Genomic DNA, 26,013 nt, shown 5'->3' on the forward strand with positions numbered 1-26,013 from the left:
ATCTAAAAATACTGCCTGACTGAAAAGGCAGATTGTGAATATACAGACGGAACAGAAAGAGAATGTTTTGACATATTGCAGCAAGTCTGGGAAGTTTCACAAACCAAAGCAAAAAAAGTGGCATTTTACAGGTCTGAAAGTGAAAGAATTCCTAAGTTAGTTATTTCAGGGTTACAAAAAACCAAAAAAAAAACACCTGAAAAACCAAACCAAAACTATTATTATCTTTAAAGCGTATTGAGTAGAAAATAGTTTTTCTGTTTGAGATCTGTATATTATCAACAAAAAACGTCCTTATACCTAAGACAACATATTTGGTATTTTTCCCAGTCAGACCTTCATATCTGCTAATATGACAGTCCTTAATTTGGTATGACTGCATAGGAGCCTCTGGGACACCCAGACAAGTTTACCTGATGATATTGCGTAGATGGATCCAGGAGGCAGTAATGAATTATTGTTGTGATCCCTTCTAATAAAGTAAGAACCATATCTGGGGGAGTGACTGATGCCATCCAGAGAGGCCTAAAATAAGATATTGCATTTTTTAAAATGGGTTAATCCAGTTGTAAACTTATTCAACACAATCAAATCTCCTTAAAAAGATTATGTGCATACCTATTATCAGATAGTCCTGTTTCATATTTATACTGCTGAATTAAATTATCCAAGTTCCTGCAGAGCTGGAGAGTCACTGAAACAACCACCCTTTGAAGAACTTTTCCCATGTAAGGCAACGTAGAAGTGATAAGGCCAATCCACTGGGGATGCATTTTGCAGGCACAGTGCTGGTGTAAAGCTCGTATCACTGCACAGAGAAACATGCCTTGGCAGGTTATTGGCTGGGAATGTAAGTACTGAAGAGAAGTCATTGGCTGCTGGGGACCAATGTGCTCCAAGTCTGTTATGACAAAGTCAAAGCCTGTTTCGTTTTCCTCAGGCACAGTCATTACTCTATGTTCCAGCACAATCAGCTGTTGAAGTACTTTCAAAAGCTGTGACTGCAGAGTACTACCATTGTCAAATTCATCTTCAGAGAAATTTATAAGGCTGTCTTCAGAGAAACCTTCTTCCACAGCCACTATGTTTTTTCCAGCCATCTTTTCACTGTGCCATTTCTGTACACTGAAGATAGAAGACAGCAGACAGTGCAGGATCACTTTCTGAACCTTGCACTTGGACAACATGTCCGAAATAAAACTAGGAAAGCCCTTTGCAGAGCTTTCTATCACTTTTGCCAACTCAGCAAAGAGAAGTGTCAGAATTTCTATACTCATCATTTGCATATTACGGTTTCCTATCAGGTCTTGGGAGGTTACTTTAACGTGAGTTGGATAGTGGCTCCGCATATAGTATAAACACAAAGAGATGAGAATTTCTATGTACATAGAGCTCCGAAAGTTATGGTTAGAATCAACTGGGATGTGGCTGTAGAAATCCTTGCCCATAACAGATATCCGATGCCTGGCTAGAAGATTCTGGAGCAAGGAAAGCTGAGGAGTGTATGCATTGTTGACACTGGTAGTAGAGATGGCACTTACGAAAGCTGAAGGATTTGTTTTCAGAATGGCTTTAATTGCAGAAAAAGCATACAGTGTCCTTGAAGAGTCATACAGCTGGAGATAAAGCAGCACATGCTGATACAATGGATGGATATTAAAGTTGGGAGATTTTCGTATTCCTGGGGAGCCCACATCACTTTCTATTTCTGAAATTTCTCCTTCTCCACAACTGTACCAGTTTTCTAAATCAAGACCATCACTAAAGAAGACATTTGTTTGTTTAAGCTTTTCTGTTTGTGCTTTCTTCTTCTCTTCATCTTTCTTTTTGGCTATTTTCACCTTAGGTTTTGCACCTGGTTGCTTACCAGCCTCTTTAACGATTATTTCTTTTTCTGACATTTTCTCTGGTATCTTTCCTTTAAAGCTGAACTGAATACTACTGTGGCTTCGCTTTCTGGACTTTGATTCAGCGGAGGCAAGAGTGAGATCAGAGAGGGATTGCTGGCTTTCTGCAATACAGGGTGAAGAGTTATTTCTTGAAATTTCATCTCTTAAGCTCTCAAGTCCAGCCTCAGTGGAGGCTGATAGCAATTGGGAGCTGTCATTACTAAGCAAACTACTCTGGCTACTCTGAATATTTTGATCTTCAATTTTTGTCACCTCTACAGAGTCATCCAAAGGACTGAATTTACAGGAATTATCTTCAGAGTGCAGACTATGTTTAACTGGTTCAGCCTCTTCTCCAAGGCCACTTACAACTCTGCATATAAGATCTGTAACCACTTGTTGCACAATTTCATCAGGTGAGTCTTCTCTTAGAGTCTGAGAGCTATCTTGAGCACTCAGGATTTCTGTTTCCACTTCATAACTGATGTTGTCTCCAGTAGATGACTGAGAACAGCCAGAGTCAGAACTCTGCAGTATTTCAACTTGATGGTCAGGAAGGTCGAAGTCAGACATGACCATGGGTATCGTCTCACTGCTGGTACTTAACAAGGAAAGCCTGTCACTCAGAGGGTTGACAGTCAGGCTAAAGTTCTCCATTTCATCCATAGTAAGTTGTTTTTCATTGCTTTCTTTAGGTATAATAAGTTGTCCTTGGCTTACTGGCACATGGCAAAATGCTTAAAGAAAAACACACCAAAAAAATTATGCACATGATTTTTTCTTCAGAATAATAATTGACAATTAAAATTTTGAATTTAAACTATTACTGAGACTTCAAATCGTAAAAGCACAGTAAATATTATCTTCTTGCCTTCACAGCAGAAAAAAAAAGTTAATATGTAAACAACAGATATTCATATAACCAAAACAAGGCTACTTTAGCAGCAGATCTTAGCAAAACAACATAATTTTCCCATGAAACCTTACACAGTCCTATATGCTTGTGTTTTCATAAAAAAGATTGGTATGCTACTAAATTACACAGCACATGCAAACACCTTCAAAACTTTCTCAGTATGATTTCAGCCAGCCCCATACAAGTGGTCCTAATTTATAAAAGCATTTCATTTCTTGGTTAAGCTTCAAGCCTTATTCTTAAGTTCTACTGTAGTTCAGTAAGACATAAGAAAGTGCTCTGTATTAAAATATTTGTGTATCTTAATTTTAGAACAATAAAACTTTAACAATACTTGGAACACCCAAACTTGAATTAGAAACCATGCACAAATGCACATATAAGCAGTAGCTACACCAGCATGTTGTTTTGTATGTTACCCTCAAAAATTTCTACTACGTTTCTTATTTGCATGCAAATAACCAATAAAGAAATAAAATAAGCAACTTCCACAGTCATCTTGTGTACATACCATCAGCACAGCTAAACTTCTGCATGAAGTGCTTTTCATTCTCATCTTCAGGGTGACAGGGAGATTTAGTCCAGTAACATTCAGCCTGTACTCGCTGAACAGAAACTCGTTGAGTTTTTGGATGGAGAAGCAGTAGGAGCAAAGGTTCAAGAACCCGTGCAATATCATGTCTTTGCAGCACTTGATTTAACCAGGCTTGTCCCACTGACCATGTAGAACCATCCAAGCTATTAAGACTGTCCAGCATAATAAACAAAGATCTAGAATAGAAAGAAGGATTAACCTAGCACATACTCTACACTACTTGCAGAATAATCCCATTTTAATTTAATATGTGTCAGTGCCTTCTGTGTCTCTTCTCCATATAAAACTATTTTCCTTGGAGTTCAAACTTCACAACCTGAAGTTTTATATTTTAGTCTAGCCTAATGAAGAAATGGCCAGGAGGACCTAGTAATAAAGTCAATGAGAATAGTTTACCTAACAGTAGCAGTTGTATAGTCAGTTCAAGTATTTGCACAGCTAGTAGCATAACAAGCTTTGGTTGCCTACTAAGTGCTACTGCAGTACAAAAAGATAAAACTTTAAAAAGTCAATTCACACAGTTGCGTGGAAAAGAGAAGACAACTTATTAAAGTATCTTTCCTTCAAGAAGTGAGAGAAGAAATATATTTGACAATTCAGCACTTCCTATGGTCACTATTTGCCTCTTTTAATAGTTTTAGCCTTTAGAACCCTTTCCAGACCTGGTGAAAAACAATATAGGCACTGGATTCTGAATTTTACCAACTGTTTTAGGTCCTCCAGTAGTACATATCTTAATTGTATGTACAGAATTTACATTATATTGTTAGTCATAATAGAAATAAGAAACCTTTTATTCCACTTCCTACAGCTAAGTATACATTAGAAGATTGATACAAACACCTTCCCACATTTCTGCTAGCTGAGGAAGACGAGTACTTCAGAGTCTTCATCATTCAGTGTCTTTTAAGAAGGTAGACTGACACAAGAATGCCAAACAGAAATCCTCTGCTGCTTGCCATAATGACATCTTACACAAAACACTGAAATCAAACACAAGAACTATCATACCTTTGTACTTACTTCCAATTTTGTCCCTAGTTTTTCTTAGCTTTGCTGTTACTTTCCACTTTCATATAACTGAATTCTGGGTTGACTTCTTTCTCCTACTTCTGTTTTTACCAGATCACACTAAGAACTCAGATACTATGTTCAACATACACAAATATTTTAACCAGTGATTGTCAGTGAATCGTGTGATCTCTCCTGTCCTACTCTTTACAGACAGCAGAAACATGTATAGCTTACATAATCATCATTGTGAAAACAAGTTTGTCTAACATGAATTAACTCTTGTCTTCCTTCCTTGCTCTCACAACTACAAATCTAGTTCCCCAGTTCCTGAACACTCTACACTGCCAGTATCATACAATTTAAATTTTTTTAAGTAAAATTATTTCAGCTGAGCCATGCTTGCAGCCACCAACCTGTCAAAGGTACGGCCAAAGGAAGAAGACTTGTTAATATGAAGGTCACGGGTGAGATGCCATAGCACCGCAAACTTTGCATGGGCTTCCATTCTTACTTTCTGTGGACCAAGTAATAAGTTAGATCTACCAGAAAACAACAGCTTTTGATAACAACTGGCAAAAAAAGAGGCATAGAGTAGCTTAAAAGCTATAATTAAATTTTAAATTAACTTTTTGACTATGCATTCAAATCCTATTTGCTAATGTTAAAAACAGTAACAGGCAACAACAGGTGTCTAAACAATTGAGTAGCATGAAAGGATCATCCCCCATTTTGATCTTGGATACCCTAGTTTCAAAGTCTAGCCCGAAAAACTTCCAAATACTTAATGTGATAGCTTGAATAATACTTATTTTACTCTAACAAGTTGCACAGCTCTGTCTGCAGTGAGTTTATCTATGTGTACCAAGGCACTGAAGAGACTGGGAAGAGTGAGCAGGAAGGTTATAGAGAATAAAACATCAAAATTACTTTCAAATACAATCAGAGCTTAAACTAAATTACTAGATGATAAGCAGAGACAAGAAGATGAATATTTTCACTTTTTTGTTCCTAAACTATATGCTTACAGGGAATGACCAGCAGGAATACTTATCTCTAATAAAAATGAGACCAATCTAAAATCTGTTAATGCCACTGTGGCATACTTCCAGGCTTAATTTACAAGACACAGCTTAAGCAGCTTTGCAACAGCTAATACAACCACTATCTGCCACAGTCATGAACATTTTAAGTAAAAGCTATAAAACCTGAAAATTGCAGAAAGGACACAAGGAAGATCACATCAGACTTAAAATTAGTAAAAATCCAAACAAGATAAACAGCAACATTCTGGAAAGTAAAGCAAGCATCACAGGTACTTAGAAAAAAATATGCTTCTCGTTGGAAAAACCTCCCAACACTGCTGCAAAATACATACAGTTCCACAAAACAACTCCCTAGTACCTGCTGAATAAAGAGTGAAAATACCAGTTCTCAAGCACATAAAGATTACTGGATGTAAGCCTCTGGGAAGATGTAAGAAATTACTGTTTTCCCAGTTGAAATTACTGTTTTCCCAGTTTAGGTTGGCAGAGATGAGCAAATGCCACATCCATAGTCACAGCAGTTCACAGACAGCCTAATAAGTGAAAATACAGATCATGGGCAGTTTTATCAACATGCCAAGCTGTGAACTGCAGTAATTTGTCAAAAGACTGGCTCACATTCAGAAATACAGAGAACAGCTCTTTGGATGGGCAAAAAAAGGAAAATTTTATTCATTACAAGCTGCTCTTTTGTCTTATACCTGCATTAACTCTTAAAAAAAAACCAAACAAGCAAAAAAAAAATAAAAGCCAGAATCAGGTAGTATATGAAAATTATCAGAAAGACAAAAAAACTCAAACCAATTCACTGCTGCTTAGAAGTGGAAGGGAATTAAGGCTGAAGAAGAAAATCTGTAATACCAAAGGCAGCAGATTGCATTTCTGTGTCTCACAGAAAGGGAAAGGTATTGAAACAGATCCCTAACCATAACAAGAAGGTGGCAACAAAAAGAGAAAGATAGTAAAGGACACCTCAGCTGAGAGGGAGCAAGAAAAGAGAAAGCAAAAGGATAGAAAGGTAAAGGGGGCCACACATGACTGTCTTGAGAAAGAAGCAATCCAACCCCACTGCCAAGAAAAGCAACAGAGATCTGGCAATGATAACCTGCCTGTCATTCCTTCTGCAAGTTCTGTGGAGGAAAGGAAGCAGAAAGTATGCTGTATCAGGACAAATTACTTGACAAGATGCAATAATTAGATGAAATAGGAGGAAGAACACAAGAGGACCGAACTATAGTTGCTTAGGAAACAGCAAAAGAAAGCGTGCTTAAATTTGATGGATTTGTACAGGGACAACTGGAATGGAATCTAGAAAAATCTGTACTCAATTACTACCTATTACAGACACTTTTCATAGGTCTGTGAAACACCAAAATGTCATGAAGACAAGGCTCAACTACTACAGGCAAGGTTTCTTATGAGTGGAAATATGGGGGAGAGGGTGGCAGTATGATGCTGGGCAAATCTGACATTCTGCATGCAAGTAAAATATAAGAGTATCTTTAATGTTTGAAATTATCAATAGAAGGCAACATGTTTTCAATACTGAAGCTATTTATGCCCTCCTCTGAGGCATAAGTCCTTTTCATAAATTAATTTCTACAGTTATATACTTAAAGTCGTCTTCTAGTAAATATATAAACAACTTGCCTTGTCTCTGTGAGTCAGCTGCTGACTAATAACATCTTCACAAATGCTAGAAGACGGAACAAGGTTGTGCAGCTGGTAGAAGAGCTCCACACTCTTCTGATGATGCTGAGGAGTTCCATCACCCAGCTGGTCCCAAAGAGTTAAAGCTATATGCTTTATACATAAAAAAAAAGTTGCAAGAGACACAAGTGAATGAGTATCATGGCCTTGTTTTGCTCTGACCAATATGCAATGGTGAGAAACATCATATCTGATGACACCCTATGACCAAAAGGTAATTTATCAAACTGCTATTTTTTTGTTTGAACATAAGGAACTGTCTGAAACACTGCAATAATCTACAACATAAATAACTCCTGTTAGGACTCAGAACTCACAGGCATCTACAGAAATAAATTTTCAATTAAATATAATTCACTACCACATATCCACTGTTGATTATAATATTTCATAAATTATTTATTCCATAAACTACACAATGCAGAGATTGTGATTCTACATTAAGCATATCTCAGTTTCATACTTTTACTTACTATCTATGCTATTCAATCACAGTTCATTAAAATTTTTACAATCCTTATTCAAACAATGATTTTCAACCAGTCAGTAAGACAATCACAGTGAAAAAACTTACTATGTATTTTCATCTAGAGTCTAACACAGGTTACAACTGTTATCAAAATACTCAGTAAGAAAATTTGATTTACCATACCAAGGATGGTAAACTGGCCAAAACTGCTGGTCTTCACCAGCCAGGAAAAGAAGTCTACAGAAAACAATGAGTTATTGCATTGTACCTTGAAGAAATCTGTCTTTTCAGCCATATATCTCAGATTGCCTTGAGTAAGAGGAGGTCTGATGACCACAGCTACTCTTCCCTGGCTAGGGCTAAGAGGCTGAGCAGTTTCCACACTGTTCAGATTTTCTCCAGTGACGAGAGCAACAGATTGAGTCAATCCAACCAAGTCCATCACAAGGGAAATAGTAACACCCTGTACACTAAAATCACTCGCTTGCTTGCAAGCATTCATTAAGGTCTGTAGCCACAGTGGAGGCTGTACTTGTTCACAGTCTGAAATAAAAATCACAGATGATACATCTATTTAATATTTTTAAATATTACAAATTTTCTTCTTGTATCCCATAACTAATGCACAATTGTCCTTTACTTTTCATATGGAAACCTGCTCATTGTATGGTATTTATGCAGGAGAAAGATAATTACTTATGTAACGCTATCTTTTCTGGGCAACCTGTTGCAGTGTCTCGCCATCCTTGTAGTGAAGACCACCTATATTGAATGCTTATTCCTTCAAGTCACACTGTTTAATAGACTGCAAGTGCAGCATCACAAATGGGAAGGTTCAGATGATGAACAAGCAACACAAATCCAAGACATTAAACAAAGTGAGGAGGATTCCTAGAATCACTGCCTTCGTTTAAAGTACATAGTACCTAAGCTCTACAGGCTTTCTGCTATAAAGTTTACATGGCAGCAAGAATCAAAAGTGTGATATCCTCAGAAAAGTAATAAGCACACAACTGATTTCTAAAATATTTTAAAAATATTTTTAGTCTTCTGCCACAACACTCACTTGAAGGTTGCTAGTGTTTGGAGTAAATAAAAAAATAACATTTTTCAGGGTCATGCTATAGAAACGCAAATACCCAGTGTTAGATCTTTTACAACAGGTAGCACCTCTTCAGCATTGTGATGCCTTTAATTAATAAATAGCTATAACCAAGTTGCCTTCAGCTGACATAAATAAGTCTGGATCTCATGAAGTCAGAAATATGCTCTGCTCCTGGCTATTTAATGAAGATACACAACGCATATTTTAAAGACTGCAGGAATAGAAGAAGCAGCCTTGTTAAATTATCATGCTTCTTTCCAAAAGCCAAAAAACTATTCATCTCCAAGCAGTGCCCACTGTTTAGCCCTTAATAGATTTTGAAAACTGTGAATAAGAACAAAAAGCTGAAACCATGGTGTTCCCTAGATCACAGAAGATGACTGAGACAGTAGCCAAAATTATTGTAACTATTTCTTTCATGCTCCAAGCATATTCACCATTATACCAATGTAAGGCAGCGACTCCCAAGCTAGAGACCCGAAGCAGAACCAAAATTAACACTGTAAATTGAAGACTTCACAAACTGTGAAAAGGCTTGCTTATCTAAAATGTCACATTAGTCAGTAATCCAGCATTGTGAGAATTTTAATCACATCTTTGTATCACACTTCACAAACCCTACCCTTTTTTTGTTTTCTAATGCAACTGTAGCTAGAATTGTTTGCAAGAACTTTTCCTTCTACAGGAGCAAAGTAAAAATAATTAATCTGGTATGATTTTTATTGGAGAGATGCTTACAGTTTCTATGTATTGCACAAAGTGATCAACATGCACAGTAAGCCAAAATTGTTAAAATGAAGCTAAAAAACATACTTTATGTCAGTTGTGGCTATTAAAAGTATGACAGAGAAAACACTGTGGACACATACAGTAGAAAAAGCACCTCTGAATATCTAGACCTCTGAAAATCTACTCTCAGGTTTCATTTTTAGTAATTTGTATTTGTCACCACAATATTAATTAGCATCAAATCCCTCACCTGCAAAATTATTATATCTACTAAAAAGGAGTGTAGTTTCCAAAAACAAAACAAACCGATACAGAAGGAAACATTTCTGGAAGGAACAGCAAACAGCAACACATACAAAACACAAGTACTATTACATTTTTAATATAGATAGATCAATCAATATTTTTAAAGCAAAGAACAACGAGGAGTGCAGCTTACCAACTTCAGGCTTCCCAGGATGCAATTCCGAAGTACGGTTTCCTTCAGCAATGTAAACAGGAAAGCTTGAACATTCAAGATAAAGCTGACAAGCAGCAATAAAGGCAGGTAGGTATTCTTTCGGTGTTTTCTTCTTGTTTGTTTTCTTCACCTTAGTATCAACTTGTGATTCTCTGTCCCATTTTGTGGTCTGTCCTTGATCTCTAGTGGAGTCTACTGGAAGCTCTGCCCCTAAGGGCTGAGACAAGGAATTAGTCTGAATGATATACAGGTTGATAAATCTGGTTAAAAACTGTTGGACATACTCCAAACAGCACTGCATTGCAGTCTTTTGGATCGTTTTCCCACTTCGAGCTGCCGTCCCCTGTGTCATTATGGAAGGACGTTGTACGATGGTTTCCTCGGATCCCACAGTTGATGCTGTCTCAGTCTCTGAGGATGTGCTGCCAATAATAGGAATGCCAGGTGTGCCGTGACCTTCATTCAGTGCTCTATCAATGTCCTCAGTTGTATCTGCCTGGTATTGTACAAACTCGGTGAATCCGCTTTCTGATGATCGGCTGCTTGGAGGATTTTCACCATCTTCAAACACATCATTTGGATTTTCAAGTGAAACTGATGGTACCTGAGTGAGATAAAAGTTTAACGATTGTTCAGAATGGATTATTCAGGTCCCAGTGAGAAAATATTTATTTACCTCTCCATTTGAAAGTATCTATTTTACTGCACAGTTTTCAATCTCTTCATATAAATATAGTTTATGCAAAATGTTTGGTGTTTCAGTAAGCTTGCCAGACCAAGCTAACTATAAAAAAAACATGATTTACCAAGTAAGATACTTCAAATACTATTGCTGTTAACATTTTCTTCATATCATAATCATGCCTATTTTTAATGAAAGAAAGCTGAAGTGCACAGACATAGGTATTATTAATTTATACAGCATCATAAACTGAAATATTCATCCATTAAAGAAAATCCTTGATTTCTAGGAGGAAGAAGACATTGAACTACATTGCTTATGGTCACTTTAGCTATCAAGATTCTTTTAATACTTTAGATTTTAGCCTGTTTACTAAAGGACAAGTTATTTATCTGTTAATCAAACACTTCTGCAGTCAAAAAGGAGAAAAAAAAAAAATGCCTGCTGGCAAAGGAGAAAAAATATATCAGCCGAGAATAATGAGAAGTCTTGAGAGAGTAGAAAAGCAGATACACTTCTCTGGTCACACTTCTGAAGTTCCCACAGTACAAGTAAATAATCACATTTGATACTAAAATATTTTAACCTAACAACTGTCTAGATGTACTACTGACAGAAGAACCACAAATATTTATACTAACAATGACAGCTCAATTTCTCAATAAAAATTATGCTCTTTGACTTAAGAAATTGCCTACTAAATGTGGATGGAATCTTAATTCATAGGTATATATATATGGTACAACTTCAATTAGCCAGCATCTTTCTTTTTATATACCAATCCCAAGATCTGGAAGTTGGAGATTCCTTTTGATTAAAAAGTTATACTTATAAAATAAGAAATAAACTTTAATTTAAAAACTACTAACCATTTGCAACTAGAAAGAAAAAAATAATCCCCTAGAAACAACAAAGGTTTGCCTCAGGAACAACAGTTCTTCATGACTCATTTTGCGCTTTAATTCCTCATTACTTCAGAATACGCACAAATCTGATGAATAATTTCTACTCCAAAAGAACCAACGGTAGCTTTCTGGGCTATTCTCAACCCCTACAGTCTTGTTGGCATCTGGTAGTACAGCCTCTGCTTTCTGGCAAGAATGTGAGATGAACAAGGAAACAACTTAAAAAGCGCATGGATCAGTGGGAGTAAATACAACTACAGAACATGCCCACATACTTCTCATCTAGCTATCTCACCAGCAATGGCAGATGTTGCCTGAGATCTAACAGGCCCAGAAGTTGCCTTGCTGTCTGACATCCTAATCACTAGCTGTCTTAAATGCAGAAAACGAGCTTAATCTAAACATCTGAATAACTTTTAAATTAATAAATAAAAACAAAGATATCATTATGTATGATGAACTACATCTTGCTTTACCAAAGATGGAGTAAGAATGAAAATATGTTTGAGATAGCTTTTACTGTCTTCTGTTAATCAGTTCTGAAAAGCCTAGAAAGACAAAAGCTGACCTTCTCTTATAAAATACAATGTAAAAGAGATCAGAAACATGGTGGGCACAGGAGTCGGTTGTAATTGAAAGAAAAAGGCTGTTGAAGGTACAAAGGGCAATATAATTTCATCAAAATGGGATTAAAAAAAAAAGCTGTCTAGAATAAATAAGGATACAATCCTACATAAAGGATGTTGGAGTCCTAAAGGACTAAGAGAACATCACAGCCAGCAGTGGGCCCTTGTAGTGCAGCTAGCCAGCCACATAGAGCACTGCATCAGAAGAAGTATAGTCAGCAAGCCAAGGGAAGTAATTAGTCCCTTCTGCTCCCCAGTTTTAAGATCATGTCTGACATATGTCCCAGTTTGCACCCATTAGTACAAAACAAACATTGATATACTGAGTAAGTTCAGTGGAGGGTCACCACAGGAACACCTGACATAGAAGGAATGCTCAGAGAGTTGGATTTTCTCAGTCTTAAGAAAAAGAATGCTAAGAGTCATGGAGGAGAAGAAGGCACCTTTGTCGCTGTGACTTCCCATTAGGTAGCTGAAAAGATGGAGGCAGGCTCAGAAATCCACAGTGAAAAAAAACCAAGAGAAAACAAGCATAAGCTGCAACACTTGAAATTCTGATTAAATAACACAGTACAAAGAAAAAAGTTGTAAAAAGAAGTTGTGGAAACTTCATTCGTGGAGATTGTAAAAAACTAAGCCAGATGTGATTCTGAGTGACCCGACATAGCTTTAAAGTAAAATCTAGCTTCAAAACCAGTCTGGCTTTGAGCAGTGACCTGCAACTGTTCTGTCACTTCCAGTCTAAATTACTGTATATATTCCTCTAATCCCTTCAGCTGGAGAGCCAGGATTTTGAGGGATGTCACTTAACACAGCTTACAGAGCCATGGTTGCATAGACCGAACTAAACAACGTTAAAAGAGAAAGAGCTGCTGGTTGGTTTGTTCCTCCTATTTCTTTATAAAATTATTCTAAGAACTGAACAGTGATAGTAAAATAATTGGTGGGTATTAAACTGATGCATATATATTGCGTGAGAGGAGAATTTACATGACTGATACGTAACCAAAAATGGAGAATTCTTTCGAGTCCAGTTATTCTACATGATCAGTCTGTTGAAATGTTTTACAACTTCAAACCCCAGTGGATTAGTTCATTCTTAGGCTCTGATTCTGAAGTAACTTATACATCTATAGTATTAAATCTAGATTAAAAACTCTTAATAATCAAAATATTTTACCACAATGAACTGCACAACTCTAATTTATTTTGAAGATCCAAGTTTCACATGTATTTTTGTATCTTAAATTAAGTCTAATCACAGACTTAGAGGTGGTTCAGCACAGACTTAGAAAACCCACTGCTCCTTCCCACACAAAAAAGTATTTTTCCAAGATACTGCAAAACATAATCAGCTACCTTTTTATTTTCCCATTCTTTGATTGAGCTGTTGTGTCCACTAGGAAGCTGCAGGATACCATCTGTTCCAGCAGATAGCAATGGAGGTTGAACTTTACTAAGGATCTTTGAGCAGAGTCTGAGAGAATCAGTAAGCTCGGACAAGTGTAAAGTCTGAAGATGGCTCGTCAATGCAGAAATCATCCTGAGCAGCAGCTGAGGCAAGTGTTCTGTCTGTATTTCAATGTAAGTCTCCTAACAAAGTAATAAGAGGACTCATTAGCTATAAGTCTAAATTCCACCTGAAAGCTATCTTCTATAACAGAGGTACCCATCATTTGCTAGACTGTGATCTAAACATATGAAACATGGAAAAAGGAAAATTAATAACTTAATACCCAGTAATAAGAAACACATGCTTTACTTAAAAAAAAAAATACAGCAGAGTAACCAAGAAATAGAGAAATATTTAGCTCTTATTCAGAATTTTACATCTTGTTCATTACACAACAAACACATTACAAAACAACAACGAGGCTAAAAATGCTACTACTATTTTTTTAATACCCTTAATATAAAAGGTTAAAAATAAAAGAAACAAGGTAAGAACTAAAGGGAAAACAGTCTGATTGCCATACCTGACACAGCACTCTCATACTTCTAGTAGGCTTTGAAATGAGAAAGCAAAGAATTGAGGAAAGACAGGCACAGGAAAAACAGTTCCAATAGTCTTTGCTATGTTAAGCAATACCAACAGAAAAAGAAGATACTTCTTATTGTGACACTTGAAAAAGCCTTTTAAAAGAAAGCTGCAGATCTAAACTAGCATATCAAACTACAAAATAATATACTTGTCATGAATATGGTATAGTTTCAGAGAAAAGAAATCAAGGATAGACAAAAATTTTTGGGTATAAGCATCATAAAACCTCTGGTTATATCCAAGCAGTATATCAAGAATCACAGAATGAAACCAAAACTACTTCTAAAAGTGTCCACTATTTATGGCAATATATTTGTAGGGAGAACAATTAATAAAGCTGATGCATTATTTCTGCAGACTATAAATGTACAGAATCCCATTATTAGTAACAAACAAAGCAATTCTTACCAAAGAAACTATATCCAACAAAAAATCCACTAACAAGCAGAAATTTGTCAGAGGTAACTCAGATTGCTCACTTCCACTTCCAGGCCCAGTTTGAAGTCTGGCATGTAATGTCCTTCTGCAAAATTAAAATAGGATTTAACAATATTCTTCCCTCCCCCTTTACACTGACTATGTTTCTGTAACTTAATGCAATGCTTTACACATCCGGGATAATCCCTATAAACAAATTAGCAAACTCTCATTTTACTGTTAAGTAGCTCATTTGGCCACGTGCCATGTTTTCAGAAAAATAGGAACACCAGCTTCTTTTCAGTGTAAATCCATCTTCATTTGTGAAATAAAGAAATTCAGACTACAGAAAACTGCATTTCTGACTCCACCATTTACACCAATATTTTTAGTATGAGCATGGGCACCAATAACAGAATTAAGAGACAGTGTTACTAGAAGCACAGTAATTTTGAAGAGATCTAAACCACTACTGTGGTTTAGGCACTTGAGGTGCTATTAAGCACTTGAGGTAAAATTAACCAAAAGTGAAATAAAAGGCCATGAAGCTTTAAAGCTGTGCAAGAGGAAAAAAATGACAAGCTCTTCTAAATGTCCACTTCAGCTGACTGCACTATGGTAATACTGATGAGAATTCATAACCTGATGAGTTTTATTGCTGAATGCAGTAAGACAGAACACAAATCCCCTGTGAAATTGTGCTGCAATCTCACAATACTACAAGCAAATTATATGAGCAAAGGAATAACTTCTTTTTCCTCTAGTTCATCTATTCTGCTGCGGGTGGTGGTGAGGGCAGTGTCACATTTTCAGCAAGTTATTCTAATCCTTTCTCTCTGCTTTGGAAGGGTTCATGAACATACGTATATGCCAGGACTTAAACAAGGATTTATTTGAAATAATAGAAGCATTACAGAAAACAAGGCTGAAACAGAGACAGTAAGTATTAATCAAAATATTTTTAAGAGATTTAAAAAAGTATATTTAAATTGCATTCTGTCAGTAACCTACATTTGATAAGTAGCACTCTACTTAACCTGTACCTCTGTTGGGTTACTGTATCTCTCTAACAACATATAATTCTCTTCATAAAACTAGCAGCTCAGTGAACTGGTCCCTCCTTTGTGAAAGTTGTAACACAAATTCTTTTTCACACTCTGTGTTCCTACCCAGAAAGACCTCACGTTTCTTCAACTGTAATACCTGAGAAAGGATTACTTTAATTCAACACACTAAGCCCCTTATCAAAAGTAGCTTTGAGAACAACTCAACAGCAGTGTGTAACACTTAGATGAAAGAAAACACTAGATACAACAAATCTGATTTTTAATGTTTAATGGGGAAATATAAGAAAAAGCCTAAGACAAATTGAGAGGGATATCAAAATCACTCTAAAAGTAGTAACTGATTTAGCAATCAGACTAAATGATAGGAAGTTAACTTACAAATTCAAGGTTTAAAATCAACTGGTATGTTTTCACTTCCTTGTGAATATTTTTTAACAGTAAGACAATAACTTATATAACACAGCAGGTCGTGGAGGGAAAAAACCCACAAAAACCCTCTTCAGATTCCATTTATTTATTAATGAGGCAATCTGCTATTCATGCTTACATTAACATCTACTTACATGTAGAGAAATTCTCATCTGCTTGTCAGTTGGTTGTAGATTGCTTTCTTTACTTTAGCAATTCAGTTCAATAGAGAAAAATTAAGTCACAAACATGTTTGAAGGGATTTCACCTAGTCCAACCTCTCATGCTGAGCAGGACTGCTACCAGTGCTAGATAAATTCATCCACAGTTTTGTTCAGCAGTGTCCTGGAAAACTGCCAAGCAAGCTCCCTAGCCACCCTGGGTAACCTGTTCCACTGTTGCATTATGTTCATAGCAAAGCTTTTCCAAAAGTCCAACACAAACCCCTGATCAACACTTGTGACTGTTCCTTGTTCTACCATCAGCTATTACGAGAAGTACGGATGTAACAACTTTGTAAATGCCTTTCAAGGAAGTCAAAGGTTGCTATTCAAGCTCCATTTTTGGCAGGCTAAATCAAACTCACCTACTTCACCCTCTCATACCATGTGCTATGACTCTGACCACCTTAGCAGATCTCTGCTAAAGCCTCTTCAGTTTCTTAACACTCTTCCTCAAGTGGGATGCCCAAAACCAGACACTATATTCCACATGTGACCTTAGAAACACCAAATGAAAGCAAAAATAACTTCCTTCCACCTGCTGACTATGCTACCCTTAATGGAGCCCAAAACAGTTTTCTTTACTTAAGACAGCTAGCCATTGGCTCACAGACAAGTTAGTGTCCAAGTATTTGAAGCCATTATTAAGCTATTCCATAAGCAATGAAATTCCTACCTCTTTTTTCCCTTTCCAGAGCAACACCTCCTTTCCTGTGGTCCCCTCTCCCTCCTGTAAATATTTTCAGTTCTCCCTTGCTTATTGTGCTCCCTCCTATAGCCTTCCTTGCCGTGTATAGGACTCCCACACATTTTTACTCCCCTTTAAGAGTGGGACAAAAGATAACACATTCCACAAATCACTCTCGGTAAAGCTGATGGGTTTGCTAGATATCCAATGAGTAATCCTGTACTGGGACAGACAGGACAAAACAAACTAGCTCTGAGATCATTCTAGAGTCTTCCCTTCATCAGAGGTGCTAATTCTCTCTTGATTTTACCCAGACACAGAGTTTGTAAGAACTCACATTGCTAAGACCAATCATATCTGACTGAAATTGGCCAAAAAAACCAAAGCTAAAGGGATGGGGAAGAAAAAGTCAGATGGACTAAATGATCACATCAAGCTGAATTCTTTGAAGAAAAAGAGCTTATAAAACAAAAATCCACTTCAACATTACACATATGGAGATTAACTATTAAACTTACCTACAACATTCTTCAAACCAACGAGCAATGTAATCCCACATATAATAAGGCTCAAAGGAGTTAAAGAGAAGATTGGCAGTTTTAATCAATTCTGCTGTTTTCTTGTTCTCTCTCAGTTTGCTGAAATAAAAAATATACATATACTTACACTTCATTTCTGAGTCATGTAACTACACATCACTGTGAGTTTACTCACTGCCAGTTAACACTGACAAATTATCCTCCCCTCATCCCTACACCGGTTGCTGGTCTAGGGCTCAGTATATTGGCAGGCTCCTCATACCAATGTCTTTTCACAGTTGCTAAGTTTCTTCTCTATTCTTTTCTCAGTCTTTGTCTTCTAACCACATTTTTAATAGATCTGGTCTCCCATCATCATTCCTACCATCTTTTTATCCCACTGAGCTTTGAATTTCCCTTTTCTCTCCATCTTTTAAGAAATTAAATTCAATTCTTGAAACTTTTTTTATCCCTCTCTGTGGGTGTCTTGTAGCACTCTTCATTTTTACTCTGCAAGAAAGTACATCAGTCCACTTTTTTTTTTTTTTCCAGAAGCATAGATGTAAAGAATGTCACAATTAACCTATGCCACTGACATACTGCCTTCCAGCTGTATCAGTCAAGCAATTTTGTCATGGATAAAAAATAATCCGTATGCTAATTTAAAAAAAAAAAAAACAAAATAAAGCCCTTCAGACCTTTTCACTGAACATACAAGTCACTTTTAATGTCACTTGATCTTATCCTGTATCATGAACAAACCAGGTCACAGTCCCAAAGGCTTCAGCGTCACGGTTTCAGCAACACAAGGGTAACTTAATGCAAAATGTGTCACACTCATTATTCACCTGCTAAGCTGTGTGTGATCTTTGTTGAAAGAAGGTTCTGCCTGAAGCTCCAGTTCTGCTTTGCACTGTGTGTATAATGTTCGAAACACTTCAATCAATACATCCTCCAGGATGGCAGGGCCTATGGAGAAATATCAGCAATCACAGTCTTATGCACTATAGCACTGCTGCCAGTCCACACCTGAAAACTACCCAAATCATTAGCTAGCTTTGGTCACTGAAACCATAACATTCTTTGTCTTCAATTTCATAAACTTCCTCAAATTCAGAAGTTTTTTAGCATTCCAGAAATACACAGGCCATTGTAATGCCTGGGAGTATAGTATACAAAGCACACACGGAGCTCTCCTCACAATATGTGTACAATGACAGCTGGGTACAAACACACCCAATTCAAAAACTATGCAGTCACATCAGCATAGCCAAAATTTAAACTGACTCCCAGGACTCACAAAATACCAGGAAAATTACAAACTCTTGTCAGACATTTTGTTCATGGCAGTCTGTCTTAACCACTTCAATTCTAATTGTTGTGTTTTTAGGCTTTTATTACTCAGTCCCCAAATCTTAAGATAGACTTCAAAAATTATTTTTTCAGTCACATCCAAAGCCATTTTTCCACAGAAAAAAGCAACATATCCAACACTCAATTGCTGTAAATACTTTTGCCTCATCTACTTTTGTCCCATAGTTCTCTGCACTCACACACCAAAAAAGTCCATTTAAACACTTTAAACAGGGGAAAGGAAAACCAAAAAACAACCAACCACCCCTCAATCAAACCCCCCACAAACTCTCTAAAATACTTGCTTCCTCAGGATAAAGTCTTCTGAAAAAAAGTAATTGCTTTCTTGTTAATATCTCTCATCTATATGTGCATATTAAAGGGAAGAGCAGTTTATTCCCAAAAGCAGTATCTGAGGTTTTAAATAGTGAAAGTCACCATTTGATTAAAGCAATGGAAAAGATCCAATCTGCAATTATTCCAATATGCAGTCAGTTCTTTTTATGACTTTAACTCACTATTTCCTGTCTTGAAAGTAGAAGAAATTGCATTTGGTAAAAAGTCAATCTAATGAATACATTAAATTTTCAGGTTGAAAGATGTACGAAATGTAGCTAACCTGCCAGTAGTAAGAATACAGCTTTTCTAATTTGATCAACAAGAGGGAAAGAATCTCAAAGCAAAATCATGTAAAACAAGGTAAAAAGTAGAAATATTATGAAGTAATATGAAAATTACCTAATTCAGGCTTATCCAGCAAACTGATCAGAATTCGGAAAGGCTTTAGGTCTTGCATTAATGTGCTTTCTTCCCCATGCCCATTAACTTGTAATATTCCAATCATTGCCTGCAAAGAGAAAAATCACATTAGGAAAACAAACAAACAAAAAAACAATCCAGAAAACAGTTTTTGAAAGAAAGATGCAAGAAAAGCTGCATAAAAAGGGAAACCTCTCAGTAGTGAAGACCACTATTTAATGTCACTGCAGCTCATTCCCTCCATGTTCAAGTATTCTCTCAACTTTGCTTACATGAGTATTTCTCTGGAGCAGAACTTGGTAACTTGTATATACTTAAAGTCAAAATAAAATATTATAAACAGACACCAATACAAAACTTAGTAAGAATAAAAAAAGAAGACATCAAAAAGTTATTATTAAATTAATATATACATATTAAGGGCTTAATAAACAACAGTCTGTTCATCTAGGCTATATCCACCTATGTGGAGTAAAATGTTCTTTACTAAGTTGTCTAGATGGGATTGAACAACTTCAAAACAAACGGGAAAAGTGAGTTTCTATACTGAAACAGTGTATGGAACAAGCTGCAGAATTATAAAAAGCCCAATGAAATTGCTTCAGATTTTGCTTAGTCTCCTCTCTGTGGCTGGCTTCCCTGTCTGAGCAGAAATTCGTTTGTCTCTTTTATAGCTTCTGATAAAGTGGACAAGGAAGAAAAAGACATAGGAAAGAGAGGCAGGAAAACAGGTTCAACCTTGCCATCTGCTATAAAGCAAGTATTATCAGCCGTATCCTGAAAGAAAAATCTTCCATACTTGAATACGCTTGTAGAAGGTCAGAATTTTCAGTACATTGATGTACCTTTCAGTACATTCAGTACAATGAATAAGATGGGGGTGGACTGGATAAAAGAACACACAAAGAGACTGCTAGGAAAGAGGGCAGAAAGGAACAGTGCTTTTGAATTCTCTCAAAAGACAGCAAATGGTTTTAGAAGGCATATGCAATTTGCACCAAGTTTAGCAAGCCACTGATTTTAATGTCCGTAAGAATTTTTAAAGAAAAAAAGAGTATCCCTGTTACAAAATAAATTATGACTCTCTACTCTACTGTAGCAGTACTGCCTGCTACCAAAAAAAGAGTGTATCGACTCTTTCAGACAAAAGCTTTAATGACACTTTTTAAGCTGGAAAGATTAATAGATTTAAAAGGAAGGGAACAATCTATAAACAAATGTCTAAATTTTGGTAGAAGTGCATCACATTTTGTACAGAAGGTACATGCAAAACTGTATCTAGTTCAGGCCTCTCTCCCCTACATTTGGATGATTTCTGAATAATCTGGTATGGGAGGCAGAGGGGTGACATGGGAGGCAGAGGGGTGACATGGGAGGCAGAGGGGTGACATGGGAGGCAGAGGGGTGACAAGAGAACAGTGAGGGTGACATGGGAGGCAGAGGGGTGACATGGGAGGCAGAGGGGTGACATGGGAGGCAGAGGGGTGACATGGGAGGCAGAGGGGTGACATGGGAGGCAGAGGGGTGACATGGGAGGCAGAGGGGTGACATGGGAGGCAGAGGGGTGACATGGGAGGCAGAGGGGTGACATGGGAGGCAGAGGGGTGACAAGAGAACAGTGAGAGAGTGCCAACTGGAATTCTGGATTTTCTTATAATCAGTAGAACAGATCTTCGTATAAAACTGAAAGTGCTAGCTCTGTGCTGGATACCAGCTTTGAGCTAAATAATCTTGTGTCAGCTGCTAATACTGGAATCCCCACTCTCATTTCCACATACAGCACCGCAATTCTGACTGAATATCAGAAAAATCATTACCTTATCAATTTGCCTTAATTATAAAATGTCTTCCTGATTTCAAGATCAGACTCACAGCACCTTGAAAAACAACTCTAGACTTCAATTACTGCAAAAGTAGCACCACAGTTCTTGAGGCCAGGTGGTATCAGCTCACTTAGCAAGACCTTAAGAGTCAGTTAGTATGACTGCCAATTTGCTCAACTATTTATGAATGCCAATGGACAGCAGAAAAGATGTCCCCCTTACCTAGAGGGGAGGAAGTCCCCTCTTACGCAGACCTTCTGAGTACTATCTGATCAAAGTATTCTGATATCCAAGACACAGAGGAGTTTCTGTATCTACAGAAGCATAAGAGAATTTTTCCAATTCAGTTTTATGAAAGAACAGGCTCCAGCATGCTGGGCTCATTACCAAATATCTTCCATGTATGCTACATTGCTTGTGGAAGTGGAGTGAAATTTAACACAGTCTCCTGTGTCTTCATTTTCCCACTGTGAAGGTTTTGGAAGAGTAGGATACAATGCCACAAAAAAACAGAAATTACATGGTCATATTGAAATAGGAAGTTGAAAGATAAAGATACAGCAACTTTGATCAGCATCCATTTATGGAGATACGTATCACAAGAAAACATCGTACAGTTACCTGGACTAACATCTCCTTAGAGAAGGTGTTGAAATAGTAAGTGGCATGCTCCTCAGGGTTGCTGTGCCTTGTACTTCTGGGTCCTATAAGGGCACCATTGTTATCAAAACCTTCAAGCAAACAAAAGACAAGGCAAGTAAATATTTGTCTCTTAATAGAATATTTTGCCAAATGTCTTTAAACTAGAAATCAACACACTAGCACTGGTAACTTACCAAGATGAAGAAGTCCAAGTAATGATGGCAAGGGAAAGATGATTTTATAGAATTTAATACAGGAAACTAAGTGATACTTCCATGCAAGCAGATAGCACACAAATTACAAACTTTAATGTTTATGCAACATTATTAACCAAATTACTTTTTGTAAAAAAGCAACAAATGTTTACAAAGACTGAAATACATAGTCCCAGAGTATCTTCAAAAAATATTTCAATACTATTATGAGAACACAAAATTCAGTGTTTCAAATATATTATCATCAAAACATGCCGACATAACTAGGGCACTTAGAGAGAATGTCATATTACACACAAATCATTTTGTTATTCAAAATTACATGAAGGAGATTGAGCTTTGTTTTGTAATTTTGTATTTTTTAACACGTAACCTTTTTACTCTACAAAAGACTGGGCTTGAGGAAAGAAAAAGAAAAAAAGAATATATATAAAAATGAAGAAAAAAAAATGTCAGGATACCACCCTGTCCCGCAGAAGCATTTTTCACAACTTTTGTCCTGAAGCGACAAAAATAGAAGGAAAGCCTGAGATTGTACATGCCCTTTAGCAGCAACTTAATACAGTCACTGTTAACAACGGTTAAAATAAACTGGATTAAATAGATGCAATTTATTTTTTATGCCTAGACAATGGTGATAGACCACATCCAGATATAAAACAATAGGAAGGAAGGATTAACACTAGAATTAAATAACATCATATAGAACATCAGACTTCAGAGTCTTTCATCATAACTGACCATCCTCCCTCCATGTTTTATACTAGCAGTAAAATACCATGATAATATAAAAGCAGCATAGTGCCAAGACTAAAACAATCCAAAATGCTATCTATACTGCTAGACAGTCTGTTGGAATATATAGCAACTGGAGGCACCAGCTGTTCACAAAACAGGACCAGTAACAGTCACTGTAAAACCACCATCTGAAGTCATATTGCCTTTCAGTGGAGACAATGGTCATGCAACAGCTGTAGAAGGTTCCACAACTAAAAAAAAGCAGCAGCATATTTTAAACACATAAAATATCTTTTCAATGACAGCAAAAAAACATATCTAATCCACAAATTTATATTAAACAGTAGTGCAGTGTTTCACCTGGAAATCATTTTTCCTTAAATTGGAAAGCAGAGAGATGAAGCATGACAGTGCAATTCACTGTCTTTAGTAGATGAGTAATTTATAAGTCAGTGTCTTGAGACATGATTAACTCAGGAAGCCAGGATTTTTTCATATTTATCTTCTAAATCCCTGCAACTTCCACAGCAACAAAACCAACCCCCTCATGCATAACATTGTTGCTGACTTCATCCTTCCCAACTTCAGTTCTCTCTTAAGCCCCTTGAATACTTCCTTAATTCCAAGACTGATGAAGAGTAAATCATGTCTAGAATTTCCTAACTTCTAGTTTTCTAAATATTCCCTAAGTAGTTAGAGTCTTTCAAATACCTATTATTCTCTGTTAGCCTCTTCTGATTACACACTGGTTTCATATAAAAAATTAAATGTGTATTGTATTGATATTCTGCCATTTGGTAGAAGTAAAAGTGTTAGTCCTGTCATTGATCAATTTTTAACCCTGAAAGGTGTTGAAATTATGTTCTAGTTGCATGGAGAAAATAAGTGATTTGTGATCTGTTAATTCAACCATGCAAATATCTAATGAGTCTCAAAGGTTGCATATTCAGGCCTCCATCAAAGTAATATGAACATTTTCCAAAATTCTTTTATTTTTATCCCTTATGTGCAGTCATATTCAAACTCCCATTTACACACTGTAATGCCTGTGTACTGATTTTGTCTCCATAAAAACACAAAATGGAAAAAGTTGCCTTTTAGTGTCTATTTACACAGGCCTGTTGCACCAGGCTTCACTCTTAAATGTGGCTCATAATTGCTACTCTAGGAAAATGTACCAATAATTTCTACAAGAGGAAAGAGTTCCAATATGACAGCCTTCATCTTTTATGCCCATGGAGAGATATGGTGCTTTTCTACCTTATGATACCAACACAATATTTTTTTCCAAGACAATACGGCAAAATACTGCTAATGAACGTACCAATTCTTCCTCCACTTTTAACGAGGGATAAAATGAAGTCCAAACCTACCTAGAAGCCATGCATAAAGCCTCCTGTTGAGTGACATATCTCTGCGCAGCACGACATGAAGCGCTGCTGACAAAATTCTGATCATGTCCGGACGTGTTGCCTGCAGAGGTGAGAAACACAATTCAATTAAACTATGTACAGTAACACTTTCTCTGTGCTCGCAGCTTAATGTGCACTAAATCATAGTTAATTTCCTGTTCTGACATTTCTGAATTCAGAATAGTACAAGAAAACATAACCTTGCTCTTAGGTAACCAAAATATAATAATTGTTTGGAGCAGACACTTTGTAGTATTATGCACCCTTTATGAACAGCAAAACTACTTCATTGACAGCTCCTTTTTGTTACAAGGCATTTCATGTTGCTTATTAGGCAAAGGCCTTGGAAGCAAATTCAACTAAAATACAGTGTGGCTAAAACAACATCACTAAAGAAATTTAAATACCTTTCAAGCTCTTACCACCATTTTTGTCTAAGTTTTAACTTTAAAAAAAAAAACAACAAACCTGTATCGATAATTTCACTAGCACCTAAAAAGAATCATTCCAAATATTCCCATATTAACTGATAAATATGAACAAAGCACTTCCACAAGAAAGAAAGGAAAATTAAGTTTTTCTGGAATTTCTAATCAGGTGAGTTTTCCCTCAGGAGTAAAACAGATAATTAAAAAAAAAAGTGACTAACAATAAATACAGAAAAAAAAAATACCTAGAAGTTATAAGGTCTATCTCCCAATACAGTTAGGGCTAACTACTTACCCCAAACCAATTATAATTTTTAATTATCTAGTGTTCTCAATCAGTTATGCTAAAGAAGATTAACTTTTGCTGCTTCTGAACACTTAGAATTGGAAACTTGCACATGAAGTGACAATTTGCTTTATTGTCAAATTAGAGGAAATTAAAAGTTTCTGCACAGACTAAACATCATAATTTATATTGGGTTTGCATATACAGAATTTGAAGTTAACTTCCAAGTTAACACATTAAGCTAAAAAGTAGAACGGCACAAATAGTAACATGAAACCAGCCAAAACTATCAGAGAAAGTCTTACCCATGACTCTTGTTCAAGCTTGGAGAAGATGGTTAACAAAGACCAACTAAATACTGCTACTAACTTAAGGGCTTACCAATTTATATGTCTTCTGTTAATAACCTACCTGGCTCATGTGGAAAGGAAAACAAAAAAGGATAAGGTCCAATGTGCTCCTCTGTACTAAAACACTTGTATCTTGAACTGATGTGCTCACTGCTTCCACCTGAAGGGCAGACCAGCCAAAATAGTTATTTACTATATCATTTTAAGAAGGTAGATTTAAGAGAGCACACACAAAATAAGAACACTTAAAATTTCGATTAAAGATATAACAGGAAAATAAGAAGTTTCACCACTGAGGAAAAATATATTCAACACCGAGTCCCTGAACTATAAAAATTATAAGCTTTGCCTTTTTGTATTACCAACGAACACCTTGAATGACAAAATATTACTCTACATATTTTTCAAAAAATACCACAAAATTCAACTGTTTTTTACTGAAGTGTGTAATGAATCGAAAGTTTTATACAAACCCAAGCAGTTCTGAAACATCAGCTTTGCAAC

At 36.4% G+C, this 26,013-nt stretch overlaps 1 protein-coding gene across 2 annotated transcripts in view; it reads right to left on the reverse strand.

The window, feature by feature from the left end:
* DOPEY1 (dopey family member 1) overlaps positions 1 to 26,013 on the reverse strand; it is a 50,903-nt gene that overhangs the window by 18,984 nt on the left and 5,906 nt on the right. The window contains exons 5-20 of one of the 2 annotated variants that reach the window (XM_010003036.1): positions 25,571 to 25,669; positions 24,407 to 24,506; positions 22,060 to 22,142; positions 19,595 to 19,703; positions 18,352 to 18,472; positions 17,504 to 17,623; positions 14,593 to 14,707; positions 14,120 to 14,149; positions 13,503 to 13,736; positions 9,910 to 10,534; positions 7,905 to 8,179; positions 7,108 to 7,260; positions 4,828 to 4,928; positions 3,317 to 3,576; positions 619 to 2,608; positions 414 to 525 (exon numbers count right to left, since the gene is read on the reverse strand). In XM_010003036.1, the coding sequence (XP_010001338.1) occupies positions 414 to 525; positions 619 to 2,608; positions 3,317 to 3,576; positions 4,828 to 4,928; positions 7,108 to 7,260; positions 7,905 to 8,179; positions 9,910 to 10,534; positions 13,503 to 13,736; positions 14,120 to 14,149; positions 14,593 to 14,707; positions 17,504 to 17,623; positions 18,352 to 18,472; positions 19,595 to 19,703; positions 22,060 to 22,142; positions 24,407 to 24,506; positions 25,571 to 25,669 (4,527 nt within the window). Of the gene's footprint in view, positions 1 to 413; positions 526 to 618; positions 2,609 to 3,316; positions 3,577 to 4,827; positions 4,929 to 7,107; positions 7,261 to 7,904; positions 8,180 to 9,909; positions 10,535 to 13,502; positions 13,737 to 14,119; positions 14,150 to 14,592; positions 14,708 to 17,503; positions 17,624 to 18,351; positions 18,473 to 19,594; positions 19,704 to 22,059; positions 22,170 to 24,406; positions 24,507 to 25,570; positions 25,670 to 26,013 lie in introns of both variants that reach the window. The other variant, XM_010003044.1, reaches the window with a different exon arrangement.

The sequence above is a fragment of the Chaetura pelagica genome, unplaced genomic scaffold, assembly GCF_000747805.2.
Source record: "Chaetura pelagica isolate M959 unplaced genomic scaffold, ChaPel_1.0 scaffold170, whole genome shotgun sequence".
Lineage (NCBI taxonomy): Eukaryota > Metazoa > Chordata > Aves > Apodiformes > Apodidae > Chaetura > Chaetura pelagica.